This window comes from Chlorocebus sabaeus, chromosome 26 (assembly GCF_047675955.1).
Source record: "Chlorocebus sabaeus isolate Y175 chromosome 26, mChlSab1.0.hap1, whole genome shotgun sequence".
Classification (NCBI taxonomy): Eukaryota; Metazoa; Chordata; class Mammalia; order Primates; family Cercopithecidae; genus Chlorocebus; species Chlorocebus sabaeus.
This window is the reverse complement of record NC_132929.1, coordinates 16,505,122-16,520,576: the sequence shown is the minus strand read 5'-3', so window position 1 is coordinate 16,520,576 and position 15,455 is coordinate 16,505,122. Positions and strand designations below refer to the sequence as shown.

Below are 15,455 nucleotides of genomic sequence, written 5' to 3'. Positions count from 1 at the left end.
GGCAGGAGAATGGCGTGAAGCCGGGAGGCGGAGCTTGCAGTGAGCTGAGATCCGGCCACTGCACTCCAGCCCGGGTGACAGAGCGAGACTCCATCTCAAAAAAAAAAAAAAAAAAAAAAAAAGAAAAGAAGGCTGGGTGTGGTGGCTCATGCCTGTAATCCCAGCACTTTGGGAGGCTGAGGTGGGAGGACTGCTGGAAGCCAGGAGTTTGAGACCAGCCTGAGCAACAAAGTGGGACCCTGGCTCTAAAAAATGTTTTAAAATTAGCAGGGCATGGCTGGGCACGGTGGCTCACGCCTTTAATCCCAGCACTTTGGGAGGGTGAGGTGGGCAGATCACGAAGTCAGGAGTTCAAGACCAGCCTGCCCAATATGGTGAAACCCCATCTCTACTAAAAATGCAAAAATTAGCTGGGCATGGTGGCGTGCACCTGTAGTCCCAACTACTCGGGAGGCCGAAACCGGAGAATTGCTTGAACCCAGGTGGCAGAGACTGCAGTGAGCTGAGATCGTGCCACTGCACCCCAGCCTGGGCAACAGAGCGAGACTCCGTCAGAAAAAAACAAAAAAAAAATGGCCTGGCGTGGTGGCTCATGCCTATAATCCCAGCACTTTGGGAGGCCGAAGTAGGCAGATCACAAGGTCAGGAGACCGAGACCATCCTGGATAACATGGTGAAACCCCATCTCTACTAAAAACACAAAAAATTAGCCAAGCATGGTGGCACACGCCTGTAATCCCAGCCACTCGGGAGGCTGAGGCAGAAGAATCACTTGAACCCAAGAGGCGGAGGTTGCAGTGAGCAGAGATCATGCCACTGCACTCCAGTCTGGGCACAGAGGGAGACTCTGTCTCAAAACAAACAAACAAACAAACAAACAAACAAAAAAACCCAACAAATTAGCAGGCCATTGTGGAGCGTGCCTGTGGTCCTAGTTACCTGGGAGACTGAGGCAGAAGGTTTGTTTGAACCAGGAGTTGGAGGCTGCAGTGAGCTATAATCGCACCACTGCACTCCAATGAAGTAACAGAACAAGACTGTGTCTCTAAAAATAAAACAGATAAATCATAACCTAACCTTCCAAAGAACAGCAAACAAAACAAAGCAAGCAGAAGGATGGAAATAATATAGGTTGGGTAGAAACTATTAGGTAAAGGACAGAATAATAGAGAAAAATCAATGAAACCAAAAGCTGGTTCTTTGAAAACATCAACAAAATTGACAAACTTTTAGCCGCACTGACCAAAAAATAGAGAAAAGACTCAAATTACTAAAATCAAGAATGAAAGAGGGAACATTACTACTGACTTTATGGAAATAAAAAGTAGTATAAGGAAACCCTTTGGGCAACTCTATGTCAACAAGTTAGATAACTTAGATGAAATAAGCAAATCCCTAGAAAGATAAACTACCAAAACTCATTCAAGAAGAAAATCTAGGCCTGGCGCGGTGGCTCACGCCTGTAATCCCAGCACTTTGGGAGGCCGAGTCGGGCAGATCACCAGGTCAGGAGATCGAGACCATACTGGCTAACACGGTGAAACCCCGTCTCTACTAAAACTACAAAAAATTAGCCAGGCATAGTGGCAGGCACCTGTAGTCCCAGCTACTTGGGAGGCTGAGGCAGGAGAATGGCGTGAACCTGGGAGGTGGAGCTTGTAGTGAGCCGAGATCGCGCCCCTGCACTCCAGCCTGGGCGACAGAGCAAGACTCCGTCTCAAAAAACAAACAAAAAAAAAAGAGGCCGGGCGTGGTGGCTCAAGCCTGTAATCCCAGCACTTTGGGAGGCCAAGACGGGCGGATCACAAGGTCAGGAGATCGAGACCATCCTGGCTAACACGGTGAAACCCCGTCTCTACTAAAAAATACAAAAACCTAGCCGGGCGAAGTGTCGGGCGCCTGTAGTCCCAGCTACTTGGGAGGCTGAGGCAGGAGAATGGCGTAAACCTGAGAGGCGGAGCTTGCAGTGAGCTGAGATCTGGCCACTGCACTCCAGCCTGGGAGACAAAGTGAGACTCCGTCTCAACAAAAAAAAAAAAAAAAAAAAAGAAAAAAAAAAGAGAAAATCTAAACAGACCCATGGAAAGTAAAAAGATTAAACTTTTATAATTTTAAAATTTCCCATGAAGGAAAAAAAAAATCAACAAATAGTTGAAAAAAATCAATGAAAGTTTATTTTCTAAACTTTTCTATATATTTAATATTTCATTTAAAAATTTATTGCAGGGCTAGGTGCATTGGCTCACGCCTGTAATCCCAGCACTTTGGGAGACTGAAGTGGGCGGATTACCTGAGGCCAGGATTTTGAGACCAGCCTGACCAATTCATATACTCACTGTCAATTCTGTGCAACAAACATATACTAGACACTTACTCTGTATGAAACATAGTCCCAGAGACTCTGAAGGATATGGAGAAAAAGAAGAGCAGATTCTTGCCTCCACATAGCTTATAATTTAATCAGGAAGATACACTATACAAAATAACTATAGTACAAGTAGATGTGATGGGTAATATAAGAAGTACTAACAAAAGAGCCGTGGGAGCTCAAGGAATACAGACTACTTCCTTTGGTGAAAAACAGAAAGAGAAGGTATTAGCAAAGACGAAATTGGTAGAAATGGCCAGGTTAGTGGCACGTGCCTGTAGTCCCAGCTACTCAGGAGGCTGAGGAGAATTCCTTGAGCCCAAGAGTTTGAAGCTGCAGTGAGCTATGATCATGCCATTGCACTCCAGCATGGGCAACAGAGTGAGAGTCTGTCTCTCTCTCTTTTTTTTTTATAAAAAGGTGGGCACAGTGGCTCGTGCCTGTAATTTCAGCACTTTGGGAGGCTGAAGCAGGTGGATTGCTTGAGGCCAGGAGTTTGAGACCAGCCTGGGCAACATGGTGAAACCCCGTCTCAACTGAAAATACAAAAAGTAACCAAAGGTGGTGGGCGCCTGTAATCCCAGCTACTTGGGAGGTTGAGGCAGCAGAATCACTTGAACCTGGGAAGCAGAGGTTGCAGTGAGCCAAGCCAAGATTGTACCACTGTGCTCCAGCCTGGGTGACACAGCGAGACTCTGCCTCAAAAAAAAAAAGGAAAACAAACAATACAATCATAATCTTTACTGGCCAGAAACTAAGAACATAAAATATTGAAAAGTTAAGACACATATGTCTATACCATTTTGCATCTCAAATCATGTATTCTAGGTTTGCATTTTTGTGTTCATAGAAGCAGAGAAGTGACTTGATTTCTGAAACCAAGATCTCACAAGGCAAAAAGTAAAGATCCTGTCAGCGTTTGTTCATTCACAAAAACTGATGCCCAAAAAGTGAAAACAGAAAGACTTTAGGGACCCCTACTGGCTTAGTCAATATGAAAATCTTTTAACGAAAGTACTGTTAAGGACTCAGAACTCTTTCTTATTTCCAATTAAGCAACCACTTCAACAAATATTCATTTATTTGAGTAATCCAATAAATTTATCTAACGCTAACAGTAATCGATACGTGAAAATACAATTTTATAAATAAATATTTGCAGCAGGGCATGGTGGCTCAGCACTTTAGGAGGCTGAGGTGGGTGGATCACAAGGTCAGGAGATCAAGCCCATCCTGGCCAACATGGTGAAACCCTGTCTCTACCAAAAATACAAAAATAAGCTGGGCGTGGTGGCACGTACCTGTAGTCCCAGCTACTGGGGAAGCTGAGGCAGGAGAATCGCTTGAACCTGCGAGGCGGAGGTTGCAGTGAGCCGAGATTGCACTACTGCACTCCAGCCTGGCAATAGAGTTAGACTCTGTCTCAAAAAAAAAAAAAAAAAAAAAAAAATCTGCTCTATACTATATAAAACTTCAAGGGTAAAGGCAATAAAACTGTGTAACTATATAAATACTGAAGGAATAGGTTCATAAAACAAAATGTAACCATGGGGAAGTATGGATGTTAAAGAACTATATGAATCTAGAAAAATAAATAGGCCAGGCACAGTAGCTCACACCTGCAATCCCAGCACTTCGAGACTACCCCAGCATGGTGGCATGTGCCTGTAGTCCCAGCTACTTGGGAGACTGAGGTGGAAGAATCGCTTGAGCTTAGGAGGCGAAGGCTGCAGTGAGCTGAGATGGCACCACTGCACTCCAGCCTGTGTGACAGAGCAAGAACCTGTCTCCAAAAAAAAAAAAGAAACAGGTAACAGTCACCCCTGGAAAGGAGAACGAGATGACAGAAGAATGAGAGATGGAAGGAAGAAGTCTTTCACTACATTACCTTTTGTACTAGTCCCACTAATGCCTCCCTAGGTCAAGTAAGCAGTACTTACCAGAATTTTATCAGCTTTGGCTTCACTAATTCCCTTAATATTTATTAGCTCCTTCTTTGGTGCATAGGCAACAGCCTCCACAGTATGGAATCCAGCTTCTTCCAATTTCTTCACATCATTGGCATTTATGCCACACTGCTGCAAATGAAGAAAACCATGGATAAATTTAAGCTTTAGTTCTCTAATCTAACACAGATGATATATGTCCTACATACTCCACAGAGGTGCTTGAAGACTTGTAATACAACTGTCCCTTGAAATCCTGGGGTGGGGAGATGGGAAGTTGGTTCCAGGATCCCCAGCAGATAACAAAATCCAAGAATGCTCAAGTCCGTTATATAAAATGGCATATTACCTGCATATAACCTCTGTATATCCTCCTGTATACTTTTTTTTTAATATGTAGTTGATTGAATTTTTGATATGTAGTTTGTTGAATTTGCTGATGCAGAATCCAGGGATATAGAGAGTCTACTGGATTATATGCAAAAGCTGAAAAATGAGCCCTATATATGAGGTACTTAATAACAAATTAACAACCTTTTCATTATCAAAATCAATAATTTTAAACTAGCACTATGCCATGTATATTAAAAAGAACTCTTATTAGCAAATGGAATTAAAAAGTAACTCCCAACTTTTGTTTTGTGACCCTAAATGATCTCCGTGGGCCCTACAAGATCACTTTAAGACAGTGTTGCTCAGCACTTTCCACATCAAGTACATAAAAACTGATATTTTTACACTATGGTAGGGTAAACAGATAAGGCTGCTCAGAATGAAAAGAGCGCTATCTTGGCCTATCAATACCTTTTTGTTGAACAATGACCGGAAAGCTCTGCTCTAACAACTGACATTAACAGTGAGGAAAACTACTTTTTGTCAGGGACTTTTATATCTCTTCTTAAACCACCCAAATCCACCTCTTTCTTCCTATATTCAAGTCAGCTTTGGTTTCATTAGCCACCAAAACCATGACTTCTGGGAAAACATGAATTAGTAGGTGAATGTGAGTGTATTCAGGGGTTGGGAGAATTTAGAAGAGGGGAGAGATTAGTTTGCCAACATAAGCCATGTCTGCTGTTAATATTTAAGCAATAAGCAATATGCATGTATGAGTATAAGGATGCTCATGGCATCAGAAGTTATGATTTTGAATTTTAAAATGTTTATCACAAATCCATTTAAGTAACTTCTAGAGTCTTTTTTAAATAAGCTTTTTGCACTCCTAGAGTCTTGAAGATTAGTCGGAGATGGGAAATTTGAAAAAAGAGACAGAAGAATCAAGTCTTTCTCTGCTTTCCCCCTACTTATCTCAGCCCCAATCAGCTGCACTCACACGGCAGTCTCTATACAATAGGCAGAAATAGTGTAAGGCCTCAGCTCTGGTGCTTAATGTTCTTGTGCAGAATCCTGAATTGGAGCTTATCTCTTATACCATAACACCACCAGAGCCTTCTCTCTGCCAATGACAGCTGACAGCACAAAGCTAGGTCAGTAAAGAGAAGGTGCTTCCCTGTCTTCCTTGCATAACTGGTCCAAGCCACTATAATTCCCAGAACGGCACTTTCATACTTAGTGCAAACAGCACAGGATGCTTTGGCTGGGCGTGGTGGCTCATGACTGTAATCCTAGCAGTTTGGGACGCTGAGGCAGGTGGATTGCTTGAGGCCAGGAGTTCAAGACCAACCTGGTCAACACAGTAAGACCCATTTCTTAAAAACAAAACAAAAAACAGCACAGGCCGGGCACGGTGGCTCATGCCTGTAATCCTAGCACTTTGGGAGTCCAAGGCGGGCGGATCACCTGAGGTTGGGAGTTCGAGACTAGCCTGACCAACATAGAGAAACCCTGTCTCTACTACAAAATACAAAAAAACTAGCCGGGTAAGGTGGCGGGCGCCTGTAGTCCCAGCTACTCGGGAGGCTGAGGCAGGAGAATGGCGTAAACCTGGGAGGCGGAGCTTGCAGTGAGCGGAGATCCAGCCACTGCACTCCAGCCTGGGCGACAGAGCGAGACTCCATTTCCAAAACAAACAAACAAACAAACAAATATATATATATACACACACACATATATAAAATTAGCTGGGCGTGGTAGCACATGCCTGTACTTCCAGCTACTTGGGAGGCTGAGGCAGGAGAATCGCTTGAACCCGGGAGGCAGAGGTTGTGGTGGGCTGAGATTGCGCCTCTGTACTCCAGCCTAGGCAACAAGAGCGAAACCCCATCTCAAAACAAACAAAAAAAAGCACAGCACAGACATTCCACCATGGGATCCTAGGCCTCAGTTTCTGACAGTCCAGCTCTCAGAAATAAAAATGATAAAGTAGGAAGAGAATGGTTGACAAAGGAAGACGCCCTGCCAGACTTATTTAGCAACAATCTGCAGCCTTTCCACAGGATTATTGACAACACTTCTGAAAAGTCTTGGGTCTTGACCTTGGTAGTAAACCTACAGTTTACGTAAAGGTTATACCTTCCACTAGGTAGAAGAATCTAGTATATAATTCCAAAATTAGCAACTAAGCACATACCTCTAACCGTGAAATGGGTTGTGGGCCAAAGCTTTCTTCTTCCACTGAAGTATCTGCATTTGCTTCAAGCTGCATCTGCATTGCCATTACTGAAAAATATAAATGCCTATCAGTATAAACACTAGAGAAATAAGGTGCATCTCTCTCCCTATCTTCTATCTAGCTAGTTGTATCAAAAAGACTTTAGGAAGAGCCAAGGCCATTCTCTTATTGTGTCTCTCTGTTCTCCTGCTTTATATTCCTTCAGAGTAGGGGCCAAGTTTTATTTATTTTTATATACCCCATTATACATTATGAATGTGTTTGCAAACAAATACTGTGTGATCTCACTCACATGTAGATTCTAAAAAAGTTGATCTTGGCAGGGTGCAGAGGCTCATGCCTGTAATCCCAGCACTTTAGGAGGCCTAGGTGGGTAGATCACGAGGTCAGGATATTGAGACCATCCCGGCCAACATGTGAAACCCTGTCTCTACTAAAACTACAAATATTAGCAGGGTGTGGTGGCACACGCCTGTAATCCCAGCTACTCAGGAGGCTGCGGCAGGAGAATCGCTTGAACCTGGAAGGCAGAGATTGCAGTGAGCTGAGATCACGCCACTATACTCCAGCCTCATGACAGAGCAAGACTGCGTCTCAAAAATAAAAAGTTCCTCTCATACAAGGAACAAATAGAAGAGTGGTAACCAGAGACTGAGGAGAATGCAGCCGTTGCAGGGCGCGGGAAGGAGAGAGGTTGATCAACAGGCACAAAGTTTCAGTTAGATAGGAGGAATAAGTTCTAGGGTTCTATTTCATAGTAGGGTGACTACAGTAAACACTAATGTAACGAGTACTTCAAAATAGCCAGAAGAGAGTATTTTGAATGCTCTCACCACAAAGAGAAATGACAAGTGTTTGAACTGAATTGATGGATATGCTGATTACCCTGATTTGATCATTCATTATTCAATATATATATGTACTGAAATATTAGCTTGTATCTGATAAATATGTACAATCATCTGTCAAAAACAAAGTAAAACTTATTATTTTCACAACCTTGGGATATAAAAAGATTTCTTGAAACGATACATAATGCACTAGCCAAAAAGGAAAAGACTGAAAGCTGAACTACATTTAAATTCAGCACTTCGGCCAGGCACCATGGCTCAGGCCTGTAACCCCAGCACTTTGGGAGGCTGAGACGGGCAGATCACCTGAGTTCAGGAGTTCGAGACCAGCCTGACCAACATGGAGAAACCCTGTCTCTACTAAAGAAAAATACAAAATTAGCCGGGCGTGGTGGCACATGCCTGTAATCCCAGCTACTCAGGAGGCTGAGGTAGGAGAATTGCTTGAACCCGGGAGGTGGAGGTTGTGGTCAGCCAAGATCGCGCCATTGCACTCCAGCTTGGGCAACAAGAGTGACTCTCTGTCTCAAAAGGAAAAATAAATAAATAAAATAAAAAATAAAAAAATAAATTCAGCACTTCTATTCATCAAAGGACACCACTAAGAGAATGACAAGTCAAACCACAGTAGAGGTGAAAACATTTAGCACAAACATAACTGAGGGCTGATAACCAGAATATAAAGAACTTCGGCCCGGCGCGGTGGCTCAAGCCTGTAATCCCAGCACTTAGGGAGGCCAAGACGGGTGGATCACGAGGTCAGGAGATCGAGACCATCCTGGCTAACACGGTGACACCCTGTCTCTACTAAAAAAATACAAAAAACTAGCTGGGCATGGTGGCGGGCGCCTGTCCCAGCTACTCAGGAGGCTGAGGTAGGAGAATGGCGCGAACCCGGGAGGCGGAGCTTGCAGTGAGCTGAGATCCGGCCACTGCACTCCAGCCTGCGCAACAGAGTGAGACTCAGAGTGACAACAGAGTGAGACTCCGTCTTAAAAAAAAAAAAAAAAAAAAAAGAGCTTCACATCAGTAAGAAAAAGTAGAAAAATAGACGAAAGATTTGAACAAGTACATCACAGAAGATATCCAAATGGGAAAAACATATGAACAAATACCCAACCTCATTAGTAATCAGGAAAATTAAAATAACATTGAGACATTACTGTGTAACCAGCAGAATAGTAAAAAAAAAATTTATTTTATTTTTTTTGAGACGGAGTCTTGCTCTGTCGCCCAGGCTGGAGTGCAGGGGCGCCATCTCAGCTCACTGCAAGCTCCGCCTCCTGGCTCTTTGCATCTCGGTTCACTGCAATTCTCCTGCCTCAGGCTCCCCAGTAGCTGGGAATACAGGCGCCCGCCACCATGCCCGGCTAATTTTTTTTGTATTTTTAGTAGAGACGGGGTTTCACCATGTTAGCCAGGATGGTCTCGATCTCCTGACCTCGTGATCCGCCCGTCTCAGCCTCCCAAAGTGCTGGGATTACAGGCGTGAGCCACCGCGCCCGGCCAGAATAGTTAAAATATGAAAGGCTGAAAATCGTGTTGTCAAGCATGTGAAACAACGAAACACTCAACACTCCTGATGTATTTTTATATAAAATTCAAAAACGAACAACATTAGTTAATCGCATTAGAAACCAGTATACCAGTTACCACTGTAAAAAGGGGAAAATATTAAATACTACATAAGGAAGGCTTCTGGGGACCATTCTATTAAGTGGTGATTACGTAGGTGTACATTCATTTTGTCTTGCTCTATCGCCCAGGTTGGAGTGCAGTGGCCTGATCACGGTTCACTGCAGCTTATACCTCCCAGGCTAGATCCTCCCTTCTCAGCCTCCTGAATAGCTGGGCCTACAGGTGCAAGCCACCAAGCCTGGCTAATTTTTTCTATTTGTAGAGATACTGGTCTATCTTGACCAGGCTGTTCTCGAATTCTTAGGCTCAATCGTCCTCCCGCCTCCACCTCCTAAAGTGCTGGGACTACAGACTTGAGACACAACACCCGGCCAGTATATTTTGTAACAATTCACGGAGTTGTATACAGTTGTGAATGTGCATTTTTCTACATGTATATTACATATCACTTTAGAAGTTTAAAAAAAAAAAAAACAAAAAAACGGGCCAGGCGCGGCGGCTCACGCCTGTAATCCCAGAACTTTGGGAGGTGGAGGCGGGTGGATAACCTGAGGTCAGGAGTTCGAGACCAGCCTGACCAGCATGGTGAAACCCTGTCTCTACTAAAAATACAAAAATCAGCCAGTCGTGGTGGCGGGAGCCTGTAATCCCAGCTCCTCGGGAGGCTGAGGTAGCAGAATTGCTTGAACCCGGGAGGCGGAGGTTGCAGTGAGCCGAGATCGCGCTACTACACTGCAGCCTGGGCTAAAGAGCGAGACTTCATCTCCAAAAAAAAAAAAAAAAAAAGGTTTTAAGAAAACCAAGCCTCACTTCAGATCATTCTCTAGGCATCATGCGAATGGTTTTCCGCATTACATGACGAAAATACTGTTTTGGCAATTGCAGGTTGGTACTTACTAAGCACGGCGTAACGGAAAGACAGACCAGGAATCCGGAAGCCCTGGCTGTGATATTAAACAGCTGTGGCTACACCGCTCTGATCTCGGACTCCTCGCTCAAACTCATAAAACGGGTGTTGGCTATGAAGGCTCTAATGTTTCTCCCCTAGTTCTAAAGACTGGGGTCCACCTGTGTTTTCGCCCCAGCAACTGAGGGTCGGTCGGACGCAGACACGCCCTGCCACGTCCGGGTTTCACACTGCGCGCGGCGACCCCACCTGCCCCTGAGCATTGGACCGGCCAGGACCCAGGTGGGCGACGACGAGCCGCGGCTATAGAGGGCCCAGCCTGCGCCTCACACACTCACCTTGCCCTCAGCGCTGCTCTTTCCAACGGGCCGCGCGCCCCGACTTCACCCCGCGGGGGAGACACGCGCCTGACCCGCGCGGACCCCAACGCCCCTGGCTTACGCCCCACTTCAAGTCTACTCGCTTGCCCCAGCCTTCTGCGCACAACCCAGACGAGTTTCAGCTCCCAGCTGCACGCCTCGGGAAGCGCCGCGCTCTCCTTAAGGCTCTGTCTCTGGTCGCTGGGCGCGCTCCGCCGGCGGCTTTCAGAATTCGCGCCAAACCCTCTCGCCCAGCGTCACGCCCGCGTCGGCGTAACGTATCCCCGCCTCCCGGACCCGCCTTCTTGCCCCTTCCGCCCTGAGCGCTAGCCCAAGACTGGCCTGCGCGAGGTTACGGACTGCCCTCTTCCCTTTTTGCTTAAGGACTAATTCAGACTTTATGCCGGGCGCGGTGGCTCACGCGCGTAGTCCCAGCTAACTCGGGAGGCCGAGGCGAGAGGATCGTCTGAGCCTAGGAGTTCTAGGCCAACCACGACAACGCCCCTACTCTTACCCTAGTCCCTCGCGGGTGGGGTGAGGGTTTTCGGGGGACGGTGGGGGAAGACATCGGAGTTGCTGTCTTCTGTTTACCAGATCGAAGACTACAACTCCCAAGAGGTAATGCGTCGGCCCGGGACTGCATCTCCCGGCATGCACCGCCGCCGGGCCCGCGAGTTCCCACCGTCAGCCCAGCTGGACTATTACCTGGAGCCGGACTATTACCTGGAGCCTTGGCACTCTTGTGGTTTGTTTCAGCAGTATCTGAACGTCAGCTTTTGGCGCTGGTCGCTCTGAGCCTCCGACTCACATTCCTGAAAGCAGGTGCTTTCCAGGCCTCATGGAGGTGGAGGAGCTGAGGAAGCTCGAGAAGATGGATAGAAGTGGGAAATGGAGCTATCGGAGGGGAGAGGGAAATGGCTGGAATATTCGTCAATCTGTGGTGCTTTACTGGAGATCTGCAGGACTTCAGAGGAAGGGGGCATTGAATTTCATAACCTAAACGGTCTCGTGGTTTACCAGAAAGTTTTGACCCGTGATTCCGGTTTTAAAGACTGAGCAGGGCCGAGAATCGCTTGAACCCGGGAGGAGGAGGTTGCAGCGAACCGAGATGTCGCCACTGTATTCCAGCTGGGCGACAGAACGAGAGTGTCTCAAAACAACACAAGCTAGCTGAGTAGGATTTCTTGGGCGAAGTGGAAGACACTATAAGCAGATAGGGTAGTATGGGCATGGAAACGAACTACATGATTAAAGATTAGTATTATCTAGCGAGGGAGGAAAAGTGCCAGAACAAGTGCCGAAACTGGAAAGTTACATTTAGTTCAGGATATGAAGAGGCTTAAGATCATATAAGGCCTGCACAGTGGCTCACGCCTGTAATCCCAGCACTTTGGGAAGCCAAGGCAGGGGAGGATCGCTTGAGCTCAGGAGTTGGAGGCCAGCCTGGGCAACATAGTGGGACCCCATATCTCCAAAAAGAATAAGCTGGGCATGGTGGCTTGTGCCTGTGGTCTCAGCTATCCCGGAAGCTGAGGTGGGAGGATTGCTTGAGCTCAGGACATCAAGGCTGCAGTGAGCTATGATGGGACACTGCACTCCAACCTGGGCTACAGAGTGAGACCTTGTCCCAAAAAGCAAGCAGCAACAACAAAACATGTAAGGAGAGGCCAGGCGCGGTGGCTCAAGCCTGTAATCCCAGCACTTTGGGAAGCCAAGGTGGGTGGATCACGTGGTCAGTTCAAGACCAGCCTGACCAAGATGGCAAAACCCCATCTCTACTAAAACTACAAAAAGTAGCTGGGCGTGGTGACTCATGCAAGTAATCCCAGCTACTTGGGAGGCTGAGGCAGAGAATTGCTCGAACCTGGGAGGTAGAGGTTGCAGTGAGCCGAGATCACCCCACTGCACTCCAGCCTGGGCAACAGAGCAAGACTCCGTCTGAAAAAATACATATATAAAGAGCTTTGTTCTCTAGGTACTGAATAAATCACTGAAAGTTTTTTGTTTTTTTTTTGTTTTTTTTTTTTTTGAGACGGAGTCTTGCTCTGTCGCCCAGGCTGGAGTGCAGTGGCCGGATCTCAGCTCACTGCAAGCTCCGCCTCCCGGGTTTACGCCATTCTCCTGCCTCAGCCTCCCGAGTAGCTGGGACTACAGGCGCCCGCCATCTCGCCCGGCTAGTTTTTTTGTACTTTTTAGTAGAGACGGGGTTTCACCGTGTTAGCCAGGATGGTCTCGATCTCCTGACCTCGTGATCCGCCCGTCTCGGCCTCCCAAAGTGCTGGGATTACAGGCTTGAGCCACCGCGCCCGGCCGAAAGTTTTTTTTTCTTTTTTTTTTTTTTTTTTTTTTTCTTTTTTTTCTTTTTTTTTTTTTTTTTTTGAGACGGAGTCTCGCTCTGTGGCCCAGGCTGGAGTGCAGTGGCCGGATCTCAGCTCACTGCAAGCTCCGCCTCCCGGGTTCACGCCATTCTCCTGCCTCAGCCTCCCGAGTAGCTGGGACTACAGGCGCCCGCCACCACGCCCGGCTAATATTTTCTATTGTTTAGTAGAGACGGGGTTTCACCGTGTTAGCCAGGATGGTCTTGATCTCCTGACCTCGTGATCCGCCCGTCTCGGCCTCCCAAAGTGCTGGGATTACAGGCTTGAGCCACCGCGCCCGGCCCGGCCGAAAGTTTTTAAGAAGACAAGTCATTTGGTTAGATCTATTTCCCCTCCACTATTACTAATTTATTATTATGATGATTTTTTTTAGATGGAGTCTCACTCTGTTACCCAGGCTGGAGTGCAGGGATGCGATCTCAGCTCACTGCAACCGCCACCTCCCAGATTCAAGTGAGTCTCCATGCCTCAGCCTCCCAAGTAACTGGGATTACAGGCACTCGCCACCACACCCAGCTAATTTTTTGTATTTCTAGTAAAGACAGGGTTTCACCATGTTGGCCAGGCTGGTCTCAAACTCCTGACCTCAGGCGATCCACCTGCCTTGGCCTCCCAAAGTGCTGGAATTATAGGTGTGAACCATCATGCCTGGCTTTTTTTAATTTTTGAGACAGCGTCTCGCTCTGTTCAAGTTGGCCTTGAACTCCTGGCCTCAAGTGATCCTCCCACCTTGGCCTCCCAAAGTGTTGGAATTACAGATATGAGCCATTGCAACGGCCTTATTACTACTTTATATATGTGGAGTGCTTTAAAGTTGACAAAGTTTTTATTTAATCCTCACACTATTACCTTGTGGCATCGAAGAATAGATTTCAGGAGAGTGAAAGTGAAGACAGCAAAAAGGAAGTTCTTGCAATATTTCAGGCAAGAGATGAAGATTTAAATTAGATTCCAATTCTACCTTTTTGGCACCAGGGACCTGTTTTATCAAAGACAGTTTTCTACAGGGCTCGGGGGGGTGGGCATGAGGCAAAGAATGGTTTTGGAATGAAACTGTTGTACCTCAAGATCATCAGTTAGATTCCCATAAGGAGTGTGCAATCTAGATTCCTCACAGGTGCAGTTCAAAATAGGGTTTGTGGCCGGGCGCGGTGGCTCAAGCCTGTAATCCCAACACTTTGGGAGGCCGAGGCGGGCGGATCACGAGGTCAGCAGATCGACACCATCCTGGCTAACCCCGTGAAACCCCGTCTCTACTAAAAAATACAAAATAGCCGGGCGAGGTGGGCGCCTGTAGTCCCAGCTACTTGGGAGGCTGAGGCAGGAGAATGGCATAAACCTAGGAGGCGGAGCTTGCAGCAAGCTGAGATCCGGCCACTGCACTCCAGCCTGGGCGACAGAGCGAGACACAGTCTCAAAAAAAAAAAAATAGGGTTTGAGTTCCTGTGAGAATCTAATGCTCTCCCTGATCTGATAGGAGGCAGAGCTCAGGTAGTAATGCTTGCTTGCCAGCTGCTCACCTCCTGCTGTTCAGCCCAGTTCCTAACGCCACAGGTCTACGATGGGGCATTGGGGTCCTCTGAATTAGAGGAATGACAGAGAGAACAGACTCAGGCAGCTTTCTGGATGTAGAAACAACCTAACTTAGTGATTATAGATAGTACCTGTGATAATAGTGAACTTTCTTCCATATCAAAGTTACACACCTTTGCCTCCAGTTCTTCCCACGCCTTTAGAGCATCTGCAAACCTACAGCCCTCCTCCTAGCTGACTGTAGTCACATGACTTTTACCTTTCTGACCACTGGTTGTACCAGCAGTGTTCATCTGACCCCAAATCAGCCAATCATTTTCCTACTCCTGGAAAATTGGACTTGGGTTTTATATTCAAGTCTGACCTCAGGAATTTATGGAGCAAAGTACACAGATAGATGTGTCAAATCAGAGAAAGCACATCTGCAGAAAGATTAAGAAATTGATATCAGGCGCGATGGCTCAAGCCTGTAATCCCAGCTCTCTGGGAGACCAAGGCAGGTGGATCACCTGAGGTCAGGAGGAGTTCGAGACCAGCCTAGCCAACATGGTGAAACCCCATCTCTACTAAAAATACAAAAATTAGCTGGGTGTGGTGGCACATGCCTGTAATCCCAGCTACTCAGGAGGCCGAGGCAGGAGAATCGCTTGAACCCGGGAGGCAGAGGTTGCAGTGAGCTGAGATCATGCCACTGCACTCCAGCCTGGACGACAGAGCAAGACTCTGTCTCAAAAAAAAAAAAGAAAGAAAGAAAGAAATTGAGATACTAAGGAGAGAGTCAAAGATAAATGGACCATTTGAATTCTGACTCCTTTCCAGATTGCCTTTCCAGTTTCTCAGAAGCCTAGCAGTACTTACTCCTCCTGCTCTTGGGTTCTTTTGACTTTAAAAAAAAAAAAAAAA

General features: G+C 46.5%; 1 protein-coding gene across 3 annotated transcripts in view; it reads right to left on the bottom strand.

Moving 5' to 3' along the window:
- RAD51 (RAD51 recombinase) overlaps positions 1-11,242 on the bottom strand; it is a 39,969-nt gene extending 28,727 nt beyond the window's left edge. For 2 of the 3 annotated variants that reach the window (XM_008016996.3, XM_073012058.1), the window contains exons 1-3: positions 10,621-10,874; positions 6,845-6,933; positions 4,309-4,446 (exon numbers count right to left, since the gene is read on the bottom strand). In XM_008016996.3, coding sequence (XP_008015187.1) covers positions 4,309-4,446; positions 6,845-6,931 — 225 coding nt within the window. In that variant the 5' untranslated portion in view covers positions 6,932-6,933; positions 10,621-10,874. Of the gene's footprint in view, positions 1-4,308; positions 4,447-6,844; positions 6,934-10,620; positions 10,875-11,155 lie in introns of those variants that run through there. The other variant, XM_008016997.3, reaches the window with a different exon arrangement.
- Positions 11,243-15,455: the final 4,213 nt, after the last annotated feature.